Here is a 21,278-nt window from a genome sequence, read left to right on the forward strand (position 1 = left end):
AAGATGAAGTGCACATTCAATCATATTTTCCAATAAAATACACCTATGCTATAAGATACTGACTGCATTTCTCCCCACAAAATATCTAAAAGCTTAATAGTGAGCTGTTTTGCGTTTTTTTGTAAAGTTGCTCTTATTTTGTTTTGCAATCCCAAAGTGTGCACTAACAACATTGTAAACCCTGTTTAATGCCCTATAAAGTTTACCAAGGTATTATATAGACTGAGTTCTTCACAAAGTATTCTAAAATGCTGCCCAGGAAATAGAAATTTCTGATTTTTCTGTATTGAGGAATTATTTTTGTAGAACTGCACAGAACTGCTCATCATTTTCTACTTCAATCTCTCTCTAAAACTCTGTAACCACAAACTACTTTATAGAGCCTATAGAAGTTTGTCTTGACTAGACAAAAAAGGCACTTGATTTTTTTCCTAGTGATGCATCAGCTAGTATGCTATAACTAATACATTCTACAGCCCCATCATCACCCCAAACACTGTGCTTATGCAATGTTCTCCTGAGCAATCTGAATTTATGTTAAAGTACTGTTCTGCTTGACCACACCACACTGGAGAACAATTTTTCAGAGGCACACACAGAAAGACAAAAATACTGTAGTATTTTGTGAAATAATTGGGATTTGCAAAAATGACAGTGTATTTTATCCAGAAGGAGCGGGTGGCTGCTCCAAGCAGAGAAGATGGCAGGGAAGTTAACACAAAGCTGAAATTAGCAGGTCAAAAGCGGTATTTCGCAAAGAAGTAATGGAAGTCTAGGAGAGGTAGTATAAAGGAAAACAGCAATAGAAAAGTGATAAGATGGAGCTATCCAAGTATCAGGAATACCAGTACAAGACATTTGAAGACAAAAAGCTGGGGGAGAAAGTGAGGAGAAAGTGTGACAGAGACTGTGTTGTTAAAGGGCAAAATGTCAAAGATGTACATTTTTATTAGCACAATTTAAAAAACAGTGATTATGGAAAGAGACGGGGTGATGATGCTAAGATGTTGAAGACAGAGAGGTAAAGATTAGGAATGAAGCTGAAAAAGGACGCAGTTCAGTTGAAACCTGCTCTTCTAGACATATTCAGTCTTCAATTTATTGATTTAAAGTTCATGTCATAAAAAGCAGGCAGATAATTTGATATTATTTCAGCTTTTGAATTGTTTTCAATTGGTTTGTTGTCTTGAAGTCCATTTTTTAGCTTGCATATGAAAAAAAAAAATTCTAATCCAAATGTTTATGAGTGAGAAAGAAATACGTGTGCTTAACAGGACTGCCAAAGGAAAAAAACAAAAAGCATTTACGACGTAAAATGTTTCTTGTCTAATGAGTGATATACCCAAACAAGCGCCTTTGAACTTTTTTCCTCACACAGTACCTCATGCTTAGGGAAATCGCTCCAGAAATGACAGCAAAATATTACTCTTCTTGAGCGTGGTTTAACGTCAGCACTCTCTGACTTCTACTTTCTCTTATATATTAAGCCATGTTATTGCATTAGATTCTTGTACCCCCTCCTCAACCTGTGAGCTTATTGCCTCTGCCTATAAAATGGATACATTCCTGTAGTTTGTCAGTCTGTCACCTACCATAATAGGGTCTTTTTTCAAACAGTAAGAACAAATTAAACTTCAGAAACGTGTTTTAAAACATGGGAAATCAGATTATAAACATGAAGTATGGAAATGTAACACAGCCTTACCTATGCAGCTGTAAATACTCTCTGGGTCTGTTTAAAAGGTGAAGGAATCTGTCAACAATCTTGTTTTTCCCAACACCCTGCAGTAAATAAATATAATATTAAAACATAATATAGATGTACACATTTAAGAGGTATAAACAAAGAAAAGGTAACTTTCCAAAACTGTTAAAATACTCTCCACGTTCCTTTAGAAGCAAATAAAATTTCAATCTACATCAAAGGATTCTGAACACAATTTAATGATATATATTTTATTTTACACATACATACATATTTGCAAAATACTTGTCTGTCTTACTAGGAATAACCAGAAATAGGATTGCATCCCTCAAGTTATGTCACGCATGCCAATGCATCCTTTTAACCAACACCATTTTTTCCCGGCCCTTTTATATCACAAAGGTATTGCAAGGCTGTGAATGCTAGGAAGTTGGCTTGCACTTTAATAGGAAAAGGTAATTCTCGGTGGTCATAGGAAATATCCTGCAACTGTCACGTGGAATTAGAGCATTGCCTTGGTAATATTTGCTAATCCCATTCCACTGGAGTTACCAAAAAAGGCCCAGATGGAATCAGAATTGGGTTGGAGATCAAACTGATCTCTAACTCTCCTATTGCAGGATGTCTTCATTAGCAAGCTGTGCAGAACGATGACAGTGGATTTATGAAGTGAATCAGGCGTTGCTAAGACACTGGTATGTCCTGTACCAGTGGTTCAGGAACTGGTAGTTCAGCCCAGGCCTAGCCTGGTCCCATGGAAGGATTTAGCAGAGGTCATGAATTAGGTGTGCTGCTGGAGAACATCCTCCACTTTAGTCTCATTCTAAGAGAATCCAGGTCCTATGTCCCTTGGCATGTATCAAACTGCAGTAAGGAGATTCCCTTCAAAAGTACATTCCTGATCAGGTCTAAAATGCTAATGTAGATGCAGACCAAGATGACAGTTCAGATGCAGAAATTCTTATCCCTCCTGCAAGGACGTGACTGCAAACTTGGGAGCTCAGAATGACGGTGAGACTGCCAAGGGTTGCAAAGGAAAAAGAGAAAGAAAAGTTCAAATCATAACCCAGCCAAAAGCTGTTTGACAAGACACCGTCCCTCTGCTGAGATTCTCACTCTGACTGCATGAATGCATCTAGTAGTCTGCACCAGTGTAAAGTAAAGCAGATAAATAAAACCCACAGAAAGATTAAAGATATTAGATTAAACCAACTTGAGACTCGCTAATCTGTTTCACTTGGCATTGAAACAGAATAGGAGCATTCAAAGCTGTAAGTTATGACATTTATGACTAAGTTCTAGCCGAAAGATGGCAACTGCCAGCTGCAGAATTGCAAACTGTTTAAGCTTCTCAAAATGGGACCACAGTCTCTCATCTGATGACATTTATGAGAATGAAGAATTGTGCACATATGTGTAGTAGTTGAAATCACAGAAGGAGAGTTCTCACCACGAGAGCAGAGGAAAAACATACCGCAGAACTGACAAAAATAGATCTACCTAGATTCTACTAAAGACTCGACTCCAACACAGGAAAGCCAACTCAAGTTAGTGCTCTGCCATATGCCTCCTCACGAACCTTCTTCCATCCGATTCTTCAGAAGAATCTACAGCTTTACACATAGGCGCAGTAAGAAGCTGCAACACACTTAATATCTAACACCAGGCATTTCTGAAAACTGACACTGGAAACACAGTTCTCCACTGCTTTGAAACAGGGGATGAAATTATGCTAACAGATTCTTCCAGGAACTCAAAGAACGTACCCATTTGGGGGGAAATATGCAACTTCAGCAATTGCATCAGAAGCATCAAAAGTAACCAGAAACAGGGTAAGAATCCTCAAGTAGTGCACACCGACAATTTTATTCCCCTACGTTTCTTAGTACTTGCAGTCAGATACTTAAAATCATAAATGCGTGAAAAAATAGGAATACTCCTAACGTCAAGCACAAAACACCCATACTGAAAGCAGCTTCCTTTACTTTTCCTAAGAGAGCTATGGATGACTGGGCAGATGTCTGCATGCAGTTTCTGTACCAATCCCAAGCAGATTGCATATCCTTTTTGCTGCAGAGTGGGACTCCAGCCAGCTGTGGCAAGTACAAAGATGAAGAAATAGATCAACATATTGAATCAATGTAAAACATACTTAATATCAAACAAAATGGTTACTGTAATTTAAAAAAAAAAAATTGGCTCTCATGTGCATTAATGGAAAGCGCGTGTGGTTTTTATGTTTATGATAGATTCTTAAAATTATGCCTGAAAAGAATATTTTCCCAACTACAAAATAAGACTGCTAGATTTTTTTTCTCCCTCTTCCAATTCCAGTAGAAAGAGGACCAAATAGCTGGTTCTGCATATTTCTATCCATGCTGTTGTCACCAAGGAGTGCACCTCACTTCTGAGAGTATGCTCAGAGGACACAAGCGTGGTGGAAGACCACTGTGGAGGAAGGGAAAGAGCACGGTTACCAAAGTAACACAGTGAAATCAATGGGAGCTGTGCCACGACCACACCTCACCCTTTCTTCATCTGTATTTGTGAATCTCGCCAGACTCCCCACACACCTCCTTTTATTTCATTTTAAGTATACCTCGATTTCAGAATGTGATACATTTTTTAAAAGGTGCATGCAGTATTCAAAAGCCAAAAGGCATTCCCACCAGATTTTAGCTATTATAAACACGTTAACATTGCCCAACTTCTAGACTGAACTGCTTCAGAGAGTACATTATGTGCCTTCATAGGGGCTGTGGTGTACCACATAAAATCCTTGGCTGGCAACAGTAGCTGGAGCAAAGTTGAAGTCAAAGCTTTTTGATTCCATCCCTCCACATTCCTACTTCATGACAAGTTACCACTTCTCTTTGTCTCAGTTACTCCATTGAGAAGGCACGATATACTAGAAAGGAAGGAAGAGACCAAAACTATTCAGAACGCTCTGAAGCACCATTAAAAAACTGCAAAAAAGAACTTGGGTGAGTTCATTCCTTAAGTACTATTCATTAAGGTAATGCCAAGAAAAGTAGGTTTATTCCAAATTCACCTGACTTCCATGGGATAAAGAATATGCCTGGTAGTCTTCAGGTGAACAAGAAAGGTGGAAAATGCTAACCCATTTTGGAAAAAAAACCTCTGAAACGAGTTACTGGCACCTCAGAAACAAGAAATGACAAAAACGGCAACAAAGTCACCCTCCTTTTCCCAAAGTCTATACCCCATACCAAGGATTGAGCTGGATCTTCTGGACACCCACACAACCAGCAGTCAACTGTTTAAGCAGAAAGAATCAGAACTACGTTTCATATAAATATACTAAAAGACTGAGTTGAACTTGGACCGGATCCAGAATGTAATCTCATGTAATTTGTAATTATTGCAACCTAAGGTAACATTCAGAGGACAAACCAGTTCACCGTTAACACTTGCTTTATGTTATTTATATACGCACTATTGCAGTTCCTTAATTTGACAGAAATATAAACATATGCTAATTAGAGAGAAAAGAACATCTGTGTTGGTGTTTCAGCTGAACTGAATAAAAATATTTCAGAAAGCAAATATTAGACAATTTTTATTCTGTCAGACATATGGGACAACTGAAATAGAAAAATGGGAAGTAAATATCTGCACTAATGAATAAGAAAAAGGAAATTATGCAATTAGAAGGCAAAATAATCCCTTAGTTAAAAATTCTCCTAACTGACATTGTAAACACTTGTTACCAAGGACAAAATGACTTAATCTTCTAGGAGTAACTGCAGTTTCAAATATAAACAAGGTTGTTACAGGTCCCAGGAGGCATTTTGCAATTCAGGATGCAGCTATTACAGTAGTGGGACAAATTTCTCCCCTGCACAGCCCAACTAAAGTCAATAAAGTTATAGTCCAAAAAAACTAGACCCAAGTTTTTGAAATTAATCGTTTGCCTCTTAGAAAAAAACACTATAGGAAAAAAAAAATCTAAACCATGCTGCCTCATTTTTATTTTCTTTTAAATGATTTGCAGGTCATACTGAAGCAGTTAAAGAGGTTGCCATGCCATGCTCTTCAGCACTGCCCTTCAGCTGAGACACTGCAATCACACATTTTCCATTTCAGCACGCAGCTGTCCTGCATAGCAGAGCACCTGTTTCATTACGAAAGAATGAAACAAATTTTGAAACTGGTGAAAAAAGCAGTTTATCACATTTTCACTTTAAGAAATTTTATTTTATAATTAATTTTAAAATTGTAGTATTAGAGAATGAAAGACAATCTCGACTTTTTATTAAATTTTAGTATACAGAACCCTCATGTCAGAGTTCTCAGTTTGTGACTTCATAGAAAGAGTTACATCGTTAGCGTCATTATCACAGAAACTTACAGCTGAACAATGAAAATGAAGAAAATGAAAACACTTTTGCTAACGTACAGTTTCTAACGCTGAGTCTGGCACTGAACCACCTTCCATGTCCACAGCTTGCCTGTTTCTGCCAACAAAAACATTTGCAAGAATGCATGCATTTTGATTGAGGCTGCTATTTTTACACCAGAGGATGTATTTCTGATTTTTAAAAAAAAGGTACTGTTATCACCAGAGCAACAAGCACCACCTATACAGAACTCTCTCAAACACTCCAGGTGTTATTAAGCTCATCATTCCCTGCTTGGAACAAATGTGAATAATGCAGTGTAGTAATTGCAGAAGGTGTCATCAGCAGACACTAGATGTTGCTACCAGAGGACCACTGGAAGACACCCCATCACTGCTACCTCGCTTGGATGTTAGTGACAAAGGAAAATAGTTGCACAAAAGCAGTGGTGATTTAAGTCTTGCCACAGCTGCAGTCTATATATTTATTGGTCACAACAGTAAGTGTTCTGTGGTTTAGTATCTTCTTATTTTATTATGAGTTTATCATCTGGGGCATGCAAAAATTATGGTGATGGTAAAATAATAACATTTCACTGTAAGAACAAATAAACTTAATTTTCTGATAGAAATAATGAATGGAATGCTTTGGATACATCTCTGACTACAGGTCTAGATAAGCATGTAGAGTTTACGCCTTTTTCTGACTTTAACTACAATCTTCAAGCCAGAGCCTTGTCAGGCTAAATACAATCTTCACATTTCCAGTGAGCTAAGACAATTGTGGTTCAATGGAGAGGAGCATATGAAAAATTCACAACAGAAAGAATCTGTGGGAAGAAACATCTGAAAGAAAAATCAATGCATTGATTCTTTTTTAATTCTGGTTCTTCAGTGTAACTTGTAAAGGCAGAAAGCAATACTATAAGCAGAGACACATTTAAAAAGCACACCTATTCTCATGTGTGCACATACTGTTATGACTGTAGCAAGTAAAAGAGAAATATTTTCCAAGTTTTCCACAATTGTCACACAGAATTCCTTAGGGAAAAAAAACATCATTGTACTTGGCCCAATTTAGCTCATTTGGAGCTCAGTTTCTTCATGCTCATAATAATAATTAAAAAATCAGTTTAGGATAGTACAAACCTAATTTCCACACCATCAAATGAAGGAGGACAAAATTTAAATGCTTTCTGTATTCAGCAGTAATTTAATCAGTAACCGAATGGCATTTCTGATTATTCTTATTGATTATCAATTTTGTGTTTCTTGTTGGAAAGAGAACATAAGCAATAGGAAAGCCAGAACAAGACGTGGAACTCCAGCATCCCTTAAGCCTTAATAATAATTATTGAAGAGGAGAAATATATTATTTGCTGTCTAACATCCACCAAGATCATTTAATTCCAATTTACTGAATTTCAAATACTAATCGCCAAAGTTCCTATCTTGAAAACAATCTTGGTAAAAGGACTCTCACCAGGCAGCTCTTAACTAAAAAGAATACACAAAAGAAACTATGTTTACAGACTTTGAAATAAAGAGAGAGGTCTTCAGCCAACAGGAACTTCGTGTGTGTACATGTGTTATGAAAACAAAAGAGGCAAAAGAGGAAAACCACATTCAGTCAACCAAGAAAAACCAAATCCAGTTTCTAAAAGACAGACTACAGGTCAAGCCTTGCACATTGAATCACAGTTGAATGGAGATACTCACTCACACAGTCATCATTTTGATAGACCAAATTATGTTCTAAGGTATATGCCAACTCATTTTGATATCTAGGAAATGACACAAGCATTCAAAGGGATGCTAGTCATATATTTTGAAATACTCTGGTTCAGAGTATTTGAATTGTCAGTTATTTACACTGAATTTCCATGATTCACTTATTCACCAACAAGAAGTACAACAGAAAGGAACTCAAAAAACAGTACTTCATATCTCTACACAAACCCATATATTTCTTCCAAAGGTGAAACATGGGCACACACTGATATATGTATCAAGCAATCATAAACCCCTACCTTCTGATTACAGACTGAACTGTTAAAGTAACTGAACAGCAAAAATTCCTATTTTTTAATCATTTGCTTTACGAAAAGAGGATGAAAACACTACTATCTTCAATGGGAAGGTATCTGCACATAAAGCTTGAAAGTGTATTGATGTAATATGGTTGCTTTTAAAGTACTTGAACAGGATTCATCACATGCTGCAGAAATTTACAGTAATATATTTAAGGAATTAGGCAATCGATTTCTAAATGGTTAGTGATAATCCCTCAGAAATCAAGGATGATTGGTGTGGTTCTAAAAGACTGCAGAATGGAAAATACAGTGCTCAAACTTAAAAATAGTATTTCAAAAATAGTCACACAGAAAAAACAGTGGAACAAATTAGTAAAGAGTAAACCTGCAAGTACTGAGAAGTATGTTAGCAATTAAAAAACAAAACCTGTAAGTATTACTGGTTTGCCAAAGAGAAATTACAGGAAATCAATCGATTTTCCAACTTAAAGGTACAGCTGAGCTGATGTCTAAAATCAAAGCAGTATGTTCCAATACTCGAACCCAGTTAAATCTTTTAACACTGTCTTCAATTAGAGTTTCATAAGCTTGGAGAAAATCTGGCACACATTAAATTATTAAAGATGAGTATACCACTGCTGGGAAAATACCTTATGCCCTAAAAATCATACTCGCATACTCTTTAAAATTTTTTTGCCAAATTGGTAGAACATAGGAAGCATGTGTCAGGGCCCCGAGTGTACCACCGGGCTTTGCAAGCTCTTCCCCCCCCACCTAGGGTTTCACTTGCCTGTGTTGAAGGTCAGCTCTGACATGGTGTTGCTGCCTCCCTGGGGTCCCCTTTGCCCCCCATGGCTTGGGAGCTGCGTTTGCATTCAGGCCCTTTCCTCGGTTCCTTCCCAACCTACACCACGGCGATGCTGTGCCTGGCCCTGGACCTTGCTGATCCCAACCTGGACCTGCTGACTCGACTGCCCAGCTCGACCTCGGACCTGCCCCATCACCACGGACCTGTCCAGCAGCCACTGGGCACTTGGCTGACCACAGCTGCTGTCCCCAGACCCGTTCTTCTTGCTTGGACACCGTGGGACTGCAAACCTTGTCATTAAGGACACCGTCCCTGCCTCCGTTCCCCTATGGAGCAGCCCACTCTTGCTATTCCCTGACTGCCTCCTGCAGGCAATCTGTGCTATATAACATTTTCAGTACGAACTCGGAAGCTGGCACAGAAAGTGCTGTTTATGGAATAGATTAATTTCTATTTATGAATAGATGAAACCTTTGGGGAGAAGCTGGCATCATCCAGCAAAAGTACAGAGGTTTCAAGCACGACATCTTTGTAAATTCAAGCTGTTAACGAGGACTCTAAATAGATGAGACTGTGTGCAACTGTACACTGTAATTTTAATATATGCACATTAAAAACAATTAGCATTTTATATTCCTTGCCGTGTAGGTTAGACCATCAGTGTTTTGCGTTAAGACTTTTTCCAAAGGCTATTGCAAAACATAAAGGGAAACATCTGCTAGAAAATTATTGTATACTTGCTAAGGGAAAGCTAAACTAAAGGGAGGTTACTTTATGAGGGAAAAACCAACCTGGTAGTTCGGGAGGTATCACTTTCCTGAACACTTCAAACAAAGAAATAATAACAAAAGATCTCTTTTTTCAGGACTAACTGGCAAAGTGTATAATCCTGTTCAAGTCACCTAACAGTTCCAGTAATTGTTTAAGATGGTTCTGAAGAACAAAGACTCTCAAACATACCCAACGGGAGAACATCTGCCCATACGTCATTTGGGGGGGCTATAAACTGTTAGAAGGCATCACAAAACAGCAATGACCAACTAAAAAAACACAACAGCCCCCGCGATCTCACCAATAAAGTCTCCATCAACAAAGATACTAGCCAAAGAATAAAGCAAATCCGTATCTCTTTTAGAGAAAACTAGTATTTTGCTATCAATAAATAAGATTTAGATAATACTTACATGTACACCTCTTATCTACCATTGGAGATTTTAAAGCAGAGGTTTGATACATAGCCAAGAAGGATAACCAAAGCCATTAATTGAAGATTCTAATGGTAATGATGTTACCTATAACTATTAATGTTTTGACTTTTTACTCTGATAGCAATGTAAAAAAACATTTAAGGCATTTACATTTTCCACAGATATGTGCCCATAAAACCCATGGACACTTGTAGATAAAGAATCAAAAAATGGGTCAAATACCTCAGTAGTAAAAATGAATGCAATTTCAATGAAGCAAAACAGAGATTTAATTTCATTATTAAACAATGAGTTTGTTCCATGCATTGCAAGAGATGTTGAACTCACCTGATTGCCAACTAAAAGAAGATGTTCTCCCAGCAGAAAGTCCTTTAGCATATCTTCCATTACCATCATGTGCTACAGAAACAAAAACAGAATTTTCACCCCTGTTTTTATACTCTTAATTTTATGCACTCACTAATAACAGTAGTACAACGTGAACTTTACTTTCAGGATTTCGGGCCAAAATTTTTTGAACTTTATACTTACAGCTATTTATTTCCTAGCAAGAGTCTCTCAGCCAATAATAGCAGAAGCAATCTATCCATTGACTAAAACAATGAAACAAAAATACCAACTCTCCTTATGTATTTCCTCTGCTACAACTGATTCTGGGTGTCTGATTTCCCTAAATATATTTAATTCTCCGTAATCACTCCTAATGCGTTTCCTTTTAGCCTAGTTGAATGCTTGTCACTCAGAGTGTAATAACTTTCATTAATATGTGTATGACAATTTTCCAGCAATTGTACTGGGAGGAAGCAAAACGTATCCTGGCAGAACTTTACAGAAACCAAACAGAGGGAATAAAAGGCAGCTGACATGAATAAGTAAATTATACACATTTCTTTTATTGAAGAGCGGGTCTAGCTTAATGACAAACACACTTTTCTATTCTAATAAAACTTCTTTTTCAAGGAAAATAAAGATAGGAAAATGCAAGCTCAAGTCTAAAAGTGTTTATTATGTGTCTTACAACTTCTAAATTAGACTGCCTAATTGAAGCCAAAGTGCTTGAGGTGTATTTTACATATATCCAACATCATAAAAAGTAACACATACTGTACATCATTTAACCTTGTCTTACTCCTCACAAATAATTTGTTTAAAAGGATCGAAAGGATTTAAGGATAATGTGGCAATGCAGACTACTCGCAATAAAGCCGTGTATATTTCTCCACTGTATCTAGTAGAAATAGGTCATCTGTAAGTAGGTCAGACAACCTACTTAGAGAAATGAATGCTTGCCTTTAGATAAACATATATATCTTTTTCACATTATCATCTCATCTCTAGTACTTGATTTAAAAAAAAAATTTAAAAAAATCAGTAGCTTGCCTGTAATTTCTGAGCATGGAAATGCTCAGTTTCTAACTGTGTGAAAGATGTTTTAGGCTTCCAAATCTCTCCAGAACAGAGGCTGGGGGTGGGGGAAGAAACTCTTGTAAACACAGCTTAATACCACAAAATCCTAACCAGGCATGACAAAAGACTACTGAATACTCAATACACAATTTAAGGAGAGGCAAATTTCTATATTTTCTGGCATGCACATACACTGGAAATTTATAACTGATGAGAAAAACTTTGACCAGATACAGCATAAATTCTAGGAAGTCAGTTTTACCACACACACTCATTAAATTTTTTATTTTATTGCTAAGGCATGAATACTTTCTTCTGATGACTTCTTTTTTTATCCTAAATTGCACAAATATGTGTACATTCTAGTTCCCCTGCAGAACAGCTTTCCCACAAGAGATACCATGTATCGTTACTACTTTTTTTTTTTTTCACCAGGACCTAAATTAGCATTGTATTAGGATGCATGCAGACATTTCAGTTTAGTTATTTACACAAGGGACTTGTAAGTAGACACATCAATATTGTGTCAAATTTATCAATCCAAGTTCCCCACAGCCTGGCCTGAAAGTGGCATTTGGCATATCACCTAAAAATTATTTCCATCCCTGTGCCACTTGTGGACCAACAGCAATGTTCCACAGCAATGCCAAATTCCACTGGAACATGAAATGTTTCAAGACCAAACACACAGAGAGAAAAACCATGTGTTTCATTACATTGTGAGGCACTGCAAAGGGCTGAAGATATATTTTTTTTTTCCTCTGTTTCAGTTTATTTCTGTAATTTTTAGATAACGGAGAGGAAGTATTGCACTAGACTCATAACTCAAATTTGTTCTCCAGCAGGTCTTGCTAAACGATCATTACAGCACTTGAATGACCGAACTACAAACTAGTAATACAGAAAATGACAGTAGTATTAATTGAGAAATGGGAACAGCTATCCTGACTGGTATTTGGTTGTTGTTTCCTTCAGCATTCAGAGTGCATAGCTACCAGGGACAGAGCAGTTCATTCTCTGCAGCATTTTTAACAGACGTTGCCCAAATAAAACAGATGCATAATATCAGAACACAGGTTGCATACAGTTTTCTGAAGCTACGAGCAAGAAGGTGGAAAAAGCAATGCAGATATAAGTCCTAGCAAGACTCAGGATTTCATTTCCAACAGACCCAAATTAAGTACTTTACCAAAATGGCAACACAGAACAAAATCTCACATGAAATGTTAGTGGGGAAGATGAAGAAGACTGTCATCTGTTCCCCTTGCACAGCCTGTCATCACCTTCAGTAGGTGATACCCATGTAGCATAGTCTTTCTGTGGAGAAATGGCAAGCGAGGGAGGAGAAAATAATAGGAAAGGAAAAGTAAGCAAACCCACATCAGGCCCCTAAAGAAAAATATTTCACAATATCACGCTATCAGTGCTGCATTTCAGAGGCAAAATATTCTAAAGGTAACTCAGAGGATAATTCTCTTGCTAAGGATACCCTCGTCTGACAGTTCTGAGGCTTCCACGCTAGGTGGAGAAGAAAGCTGCAGTACACCTACCTCTACAAAAGGGGTGGGGGGAAACAAAAACCAAAAAAACTAGTCACCAATCCCTTCCCTTTTATTGTGTTCAGTAATTATTCCCTTTTATTGTGTTCACTAATTACTCTCTTTTATTGTGTTCACTAATTACTCTTACTCTTCACTACTATGAATTAACACTAATAACACTAATGACTAATTAATAAGCTAAACTAATTAAATAATTAATAGCCAATTAACTAATAACTCATTAACTAATTACTCTTTGCCTTGCTTTTCAAACATGCAGTGTTAATTCTAATAAAAGGCAGGTACAACTTCATGCACACAGTCTCAGGATGGAATTGATAATCCAGCCCTAAAAGTGGATCAGTCTAGCAGCAGTGAGAAGAAAAAGAAAAAAAAAAAAAAAAAAAATCACTCAACATCTGATCAAATCATTCTAAATAAAATTCAGTTTCAGTCGCTGTTACTTCATATTTTATGAATGTTCGACAGGATTGTTACAATCTCTTCACAAAGCAATGGTGAAGACACATCTGAAATGAGCATCAGATCCTAAAGAAACTACTTCAGAAATTAAAATTCAGTTAGTACATTATTTAATATATATAAGCATGCACATTAGTACACATTTAACAACCTTTTTGTACCTCAGAAGCCAGAGATTCGTACTTACTTGAGCATTTTCATAAAACAAAACATCAGGCACTTTCATTTTCTCAGTTGAATTATAAATCGGCATCATCACAGACCCTATCTTCAGAATCCCATTGTTTATTTCACCTAGACATTTTTCAGGAAACAAGCAAATGCATTACTTACTGCATCCTCTGAGCAGACATGCAATCAATTCCCAACACTTGCAAGTGACAATTTACAAATTTTAACAAGGCTGTGGCTTGCAGTAAATTATTTCTATCTAAAAGAAAGAGAACGCTTGAAAGAGTATCCATTAACTAGAGGTTGCATTATCATGAATTTGAATTCTCTTTAAAATTGCAAAGATGTCTATTACAATAAAGGATGAATAGGTGATCTGATGGGAGAAGTACCATAAGAAACTAGAAGTTGTGACCGCTGCCTTGGTTTAATTTCATACTCTCATTTTATTATCGGAATATCACTAATATTGTTAGGCTACATTTCCTGAACCCATGAGTTTTCTCACTCTCCTTCTCCCTGTACCACTGGGGCGTGGAGGGGAGTGAGCGAGCGGCTGTCTGGGTGCTCGGCTGAGAGCCAGCACCAACCCACAACAGTAGAGAGTCACTGTTGATTCTCCCTTTCAGCATTGCATTTTTTCTCAAATGGGTTAATGCCAGAACGTGGACACGTTTAACATTTTGGTGAAAACTGGCTAAATTTACACTCGTTGAAATAACCTTCAAGGAAAGCTCCAAGAGAAAAAGTACATTAGAAAAATTTCTTAGTTCAAAAGAACCATAAATTCTGTCCTTAGGAAAATAACAACTAGGTGTAAACAATAATATCATGCAATAAAAGAGTAATAATTTTTTGCCACTAATTTCTTAATGTGGTATGGTATAAAAACTGAAAATAGCCTAATTTCTAGACAGATGTTTTTAGTTGTTCACTTATTATTCTATATGGTTCTATCTTTATTGCATGAAGCAGAGAAACATAAAGAAAACTCCAGGGATGTGTCCAGATTAAAAAACCAGAATGGTAAGCAGGTAGCATCACACAACTGGCAAGAGTTCTAATTATTTTATATATACACAAAATGCAAATACAGCTATAATAATACATGGATGGCTGCATACGTGTGTGTGTGTATATGTGTACACACCTACATATGGCTGCACATACAGATATTATACTGTATATAATAGATCCATTAATATATCTGTATTTACATACATATTTTATATACACACACACATAAATAAAATCTATAAAACCAGAATCCCTATTAATTAAAAGCAAAGATGTGTTTACTACTGCAAAGATGTAACAGTAAAAACAGAGATGTCAAATACATCACAAAACTGAGAAGAAACACACAGAAGAATGACAGCAAAAATAACACTGGCAAAGTAAAGGAGAAGTTTAGTGAATGGAAAACAGCAAATTGCTCAAAGTATGCTGCTTGACAGAAGATATGAAAAGATATACAGCTAGCATGAAGACCAGGGGTCATGCAGAAGTGAGAAAAATGGCAGAAGTAGAAATATATGCGTAGCACTGAAGGTTACTGCAAATGAGTACAAGTTGGATGAGGTAAAGAAACAAAGACCTGCTTGATAAAGGCAGCATGTAACAACCACAGCAATTTAAAGAGAATAAAAAGAAGGGAAACTAACAAAGAAGTGTGTGCCAGAATGAAAGCAAAACATAACCCAAGACTTTCACCAAAGCCTCAATGAGAAAAAGGTTGATTTTAACAGCAGAGAGAAAGAAGTGATGGTAAAAAACAGAGCAGAGAAATATTAAGATCAAACCAAGGCTGTAACTGTACAGAATAGTAGTTATCAGTGATGGGGGGGGGGGGGGGGGGGGGGAGGGAGGGGGAAGGCCAATAAAGAGAAAAAAAAAAGGCAGTCCGAGAAAGCCTGAGGCCATCCATCTTATAGACTGGGAAACACTTAAACATGATGGAGAACAAAATTGCATGAGCTGGGAATACAGCGACAATACAAAAGTATCAACATACCGATAGCAGCAATGCATTCTGATAGAACAAAGTCAAAGGGATATAACTGGAGAAAACTACATTTAATTTTGAGGATACACCTTTATATGCTCAACCGCCTGAGTAACATTCATGAAGAGCAGGACAAAAGATGGCAGCAGCTTACATGTGTAATCCTTTTCCTCTAGCTTTTTCACATCATCCGGACTTGTCTCAATACCAGAATCCTGCAGATTTTTATGTAAAGCTGATCTGGCAAGGTTTGGTAAAAACCTAAATGAAGAAAAATGATAGGGAGGTTGTATTTTAAGAAATTTTTTTTTAAGTTTTCAGTATTTTCTGTAATCTAAAAATCAGTATGAAGCTTTACTTGGACCCTAAACCCTGAATGTCTATTCCTTTCACACTCAAATGGTCTTCAACATTTCACTTATCCTAAGGAGCGAAACTAAGCTTCTTCCATAGGCAATGAACTACATTTGTGGCTGCATGCTCATTTTAAAAGGCTTCGGTGTTATCGAATATTGCAATAGGGTTGTAATGTAGGATGGATTAGGACTGGAAGTATGTAATGTCCTCATTCCACTGCCAGTAAGAGCTACAATAGAAACAATGTTTTTTCGGAAATACCTTTTCTCTTTACTCAGTTCACTCGGACCCCAGGTTCCAAAGAGAAGGAGTGAGCTCTGAGGTGTCTATAACTAGGGCCTTTCAGTCTTCCAAACCTTTTGGTAATTAAAATTTGCTTTCTTTGGCGGGGGGGGGGGCGGGGGGGTGGGACACGACACCAAAAACCAAACACCAAAAAAACTCAACCAAAAAACCTAGATGTTCATAACTTTTCTACATACAGATTTTAGAACAGAAATCACGCCCCCACCAAACATCTAGTCATACGAGACATTAATATAACTCCACTTCGAGTGTTTTGAGACAGTGAAGTAATGCTGATAATGGGGACCTAATTTATATAATGTAAAGAAATATCTTCATAAAGATGAGAAAGGAGTATAAAGTCATTTCTACTTACTCCCTAGGTTTAAGAATACCACAGAAATACTTTCAAAGGAATGACAGGCTTTAAAGAGCAAGACAGCAATTGTATTATCTACTAAAATGCATTAAAAGCTATCTTGCATGTAAGCAACTCACTAAGCAGCCCTTGAATTTCCACCCAAACTGGCACTTCTACCTGGAAAGGCAGGCTTTATTAACAGCATAGTAAAGACTTTCATCTGGATGTTGTGACAATCGACGACAAATTCGCAATAGTTGTCGAGTAGATAAAGATGAAGCCAGTGACTGTGCCTGTTAAAAAATACAAGGTAGTTTAATTATTTGATCTCTGGAACTGAATCTCAGGGATTTAAACTGAACAAGTCAGGAGAAAAAAGTAAGCCAAAAGGAATTATTTCAACTTTTCTCCTAATTCATAGGTGCTTTCTGCCTCCTACAGCAGCTTGTACTTTTTAATCTGCAAGCCTGTAATTCTGTATTTGTTATGGTAACTCACTGCCATGGAACTCATGATGTCATCAAAAGATTAGCCTTACGATTTCACTTGATAAGCAACAGGAAGAAAAATGTGCTGATAACCGAATTTTATTCACTATATAAAACCTAACACTAAACAATATTAAGAATAACAAGGAGGTTAGCCACTGTAAAGGGATCAATGTCCTAAAAACTTGTCTGCTCTTCACAAACTGAATATAAAGCTCCACATGTAACGCTCCGGCAAAAGGGTCCTGCAGGATTCTTGGACGTATAAACAAAACAACATTGGGCAGCAGTAAGGAGATTGTATCACCTCTGCACACGCCTTCTGGGCGGGCCGTTACTGGAACACTGTGTCCTTTTCTGTTGTCCACATGTTAAAATAAATGCTAAAAACTGGACATGATTCAGCAAAGAGTTACAAAAATGATTCAACGCCTGGGAAGGCAGACTTCAAACAAATACAGCAAAATTTAAAAAACAAACAAACAAACAAACAAAAACCAAAACAAGTGACCATGTATTTAAAGAGAGATATAAAGACTGAGAAAGAAATCATTCTATAATTACATCTACCGGATGAAGGTATCTAATACAAATAAGTTCCTTATTTTAGCAGGAAACACACAACAATGAGCATGATCTGATAAGTCACGCCATGCTTTGCCTGGGTCAAGTGAAATATTTTAATTAGGTAATTTCAAAATGTTTTGTTTTGTTTCATATAAATGATTTCTAACTGCATTACATTTATCTTAATATATTATGCTGTTTCAATTTGGAAAAAATCCTGCAATTTGCCATCCAAGGAAAAAAATAGAGAAAAGCAACACTTCATGAATTTTAGAGCCTTTTTTCCCCCCTGAATAATTTTTAAGCATGAGAAAGATCTTAATGCCAGTTCTTTCCCCTGGAAAACTGCAGTTTTGACAAACAGGCAATAATATTTAAAAAAAAAAAAAAAAGTTCCATGAAATTGTACAGAACTTTTCTCGAATGCTGAGAAAGCAAAGGATAATACTTTTTAGCATAGCTCTGAGCAATGAGCAAGAATGATTTAGACTGGGCTAAATGCAAAGATTACTACTCCTGCTCCTCCTGCTTTTATTGATGAAGACTGTGAAGCATCTTGTGAACCATCACAGTTTACCACCCAGCATTATGGGCACTGTGATGTAAATGACGGCATTTGAAGTGTTATTTCAAGACCTACTTAGCCATGTGTGAAGCATGGACAAGGCAGAGGGGCGAGTGCTGTATCCTTGTTATCCATGCTCACTAGCCAGAACCCTCACTGCCTTTGGAGATTATATTCTCTTTCCAAAAGTATCTTAAACAGCTGAAAGGTTCCCAAGTAGAGTAAGTTTTGGCAGGTAAGCAATCCTCCAAAGTCACAACCTATAGGACTGCACTGATGGAGAACAGCAGCTGGGCACAGTAACCGCGGTAGTGTATTTCATATATTGTGCCACCTTGATAAGTCCAATCTCTAAGGACATGGGTGTTTTAAAGTCTAAATAATATATGGCATCAGATCCTGCACTGAAATAAATAAGCATAGAGGACAGGACCACAGAGGAAAAGCTGTATCACATCTTCTGAGTATTTACAACTGGCAGTTAAAGTTTTGGGAACAAAATTTCCTCTTTTCTCTTATCTGTTGTTTTTTTTTTTAATATTTTATATTGAACAACTGTAAACTTAAAATTGGGTTAGTGACAGTCGTAATATATATCTATGAGGCACCTAATTCAACAGGATCTTCATTGTGGTCTCTCGATTCTATTGTAAATCAAGTAAACAATTACAACAAGGCAGACAACGCCCACAGGCTGAATAGTCTACAGGTATTCTTCTATTGTTAACAAAATCACTTTAAACAATGGTTAATATTTCAGGATAATCTCTGGCAGAGGCTTGCTTACTTAGGCAACTCTATAAATAGCCTGACATACCTAAGGCACACATTTCAGCTCTCCACACAGGTGTGCTATTCCCAACATGTCTCATGTCACTGCTGATCTACAAGAATCCTCCCTGGATCCATACTGTGACTCACTTCTCGTCCAACATCCTACACTTCATTTAGATAGTTCACAACACTATAGACATCCACATATTTGGAAAGGGGTTTTGTAATGCTCTGTTCAGGCATGGTATGTCTCCAAGTATGTCAAAACCAATCTATTTATATATTAGGTGTAGAAAGGTAAATAGATAATAATAACAAAACTGTCCCAAAGGTGTACCTAAAAGACAACCTTTTCAGTTACTTTTTTTAAGCTCAGAAGAGCGTAACAGCTTCTTAAATAGTAATACTGTAAAAACTATTACCCATGTTAAAATCATAAAAACTCAGGAGAATGGATGACATTTACATACCAGTTAAACTGCTGGATTCCCCTCAAAATGTTTTACATTTTAGTTAGATTAAAAACATCCAGTGCTTTAGTTGCCATAGCAATAATTTCCTTTTCTTTTCACCATGATTCGACTGCATCTTTTTAAAGAATTTTGTGGTTACTATGTCAGCAGAATTTATTTTTCTTGACAAGACTGCTTTAATAGAATAGCCTGCAGCAGTAGTGCAACCAGGAGTTCTGGAGCTTTCCCTTTTCTGAGTCTTTGCTGTTGCCCGTTGGCATTTTGTAATGGCTAGGTAGTTCCCATTGCCCAAAAAGCCCCAAGAATTTCAGCTATCAAAGTTCCAATGACTAAAGCAAAGTCATCAAATATTAAACATACATGATTATATCCATACCTATTCAAAACACACCTCAAGCATGTTTCACTGTGAGCCATGTATCTAAACCCACCAACAACATGTGTACTGTTCTGCCTGACTTCTCTGGGATTCAGGCAATTTCCTAAAAGCTTTACTTATGTAGATGATAAAAATGCACCTCATAAATCAAAAAAGTTTACAGTATGCGGTGCAGTAATTGCCAGCAATAATTTTCTGGGGCTGGTTTTCCAATCAGGCAGCCTTTGAAATAACACTATACCTTAGCATACTTCACCCAGCCTTTGTTAAAACAGTCACAGGAGGAAATAAATTTAAAAAAAAAAAAAAAAAAAAAAGGCTCACCGTGGCATCATTTGTCTCCCGAAGCTTGTGTGTTAATGACAACAACTGCTCCACAGCAACACTGGGTACATTTGGAATCTGCTTGAAAGAAAAACAGTATTAATCTTACTGCAAGATAAAGATATGCAAGTTCCATACACAGCTACACCCAGATGCAATGAGCATACAGCACCTGCAGTTGCTTTATGTTAACCAAAAAGGAATACAGTTTTGACAAAGAGCATTTTTCTATTACAGCATCATTTTATATCACAATAAGAATGCTAATTTATATCAATACCATTAAAAGATAAGCAGATATGCTGCTTTGATAAGCTTTGAAAATGAAGACTCATTTATGCTACACTGAAATAGCAAAATATTTTTTATGTAGTAAATAATCACGTTCAGTAAGCAATAGTCAATAAGTGCCTAAAATACTGAACATACTTACCATTTCTTTAATAACTTCAGTTTCTTCACTCTTGCTTAAAGAGCGAACATTATGAAAAAGAAACAATGTCAGAAACTCTGGACCCAGCCACTGTTGGGTACTACTTCCAATGACAGGAGGTTCTGCTAAGACCACTATTCTGAAAGAAGGATGGATAGGAAAGATAGACCTGCAAAAAAAGAGTTTAAAAATGCATTATCTGGCTTAAGCAGTGAACATAAAATTTAATTTTTACAATAGATGAAAAAAAGAATTAAATTATTGTACTGAATCATATCACAGTCTATTCAGATCATTTGCAATGCAACTGTATTTAAAAAAAGAGACACAGACTGCATAATGTGACTTGCAATTTTATAAATTTACAAACTTTTTATGCTCAGAAGGGTACCCAAGTCTCCTCTTCTCATCTGCAACAGGACCTGCATGCCTCAAGATGAACAAATGCCAGCAACTAAACTACAGTCTACTGCTTTGTATGTCTGAAATGGACACGTCTCACTCATTTGATGGACTTTTACAAGTGCTTTACCTAAAGCAGGATGTCTTAC

General features: G+C 36.9%; 1 protein-coding gene across 2 annotated transcripts in view; it reads right to left on the minus strand.

Annotated features, from left to right (window-relative positions):
- VWA8 (von Willebrand factor A domain containing 8) overlaps positions 1–21,278 on the minus strand; it is a 199,716-nt gene that overhangs the window by 108,588 nt on the left and 69,850 nt on the right. The window contains exons 15-21 of one of the 2 annotated variants that reach the window (XM_052786057.1): positions 20,728–20,896; positions 20,295–20,375; positions 16,902–17,017; positions 15,876–15,982; positions 13,733–13,839; positions 10,442–10,513; positions 1,706–1,782 (exon numbers count right to left, since the gene is read on the minus strand). In XM_052786057.1, the coding sequence (XP_052642017.1) occupies positions 1,706–1,782; positions 10,442–10,513; positions 13,733–13,839; positions 15,876–15,982; positions 16,902–17,017; positions 20,295–20,375; positions 20,728–20,896 (729 nt within the window). The remainder of the gene's footprint in view (positions 1–1,705; positions 1,783–10,441; positions 10,514–13,732; positions 13,840–15,875; positions 15,983–16,901; positions 17,018–20,294; positions 20,376–20,727; positions 20,897–21,278) is intronic. The other variant, XM_052786058.1, reaches the window with a different exon arrangement.

The sequence above is a fragment of the Harpia harpyja genome, chromosome 4 (genome assembly GCF_026419915.1).
Source record: "Harpia harpyja isolate bHarHar1 chromosome 4, bHarHar1 primary haplotype, whole genome shotgun sequence".
Lineage (NCBI taxonomy): Eukaryota > Metazoa > Chordata > Aves > Accipitriformes > Accipitridae > Harpia > Harpia harpyja.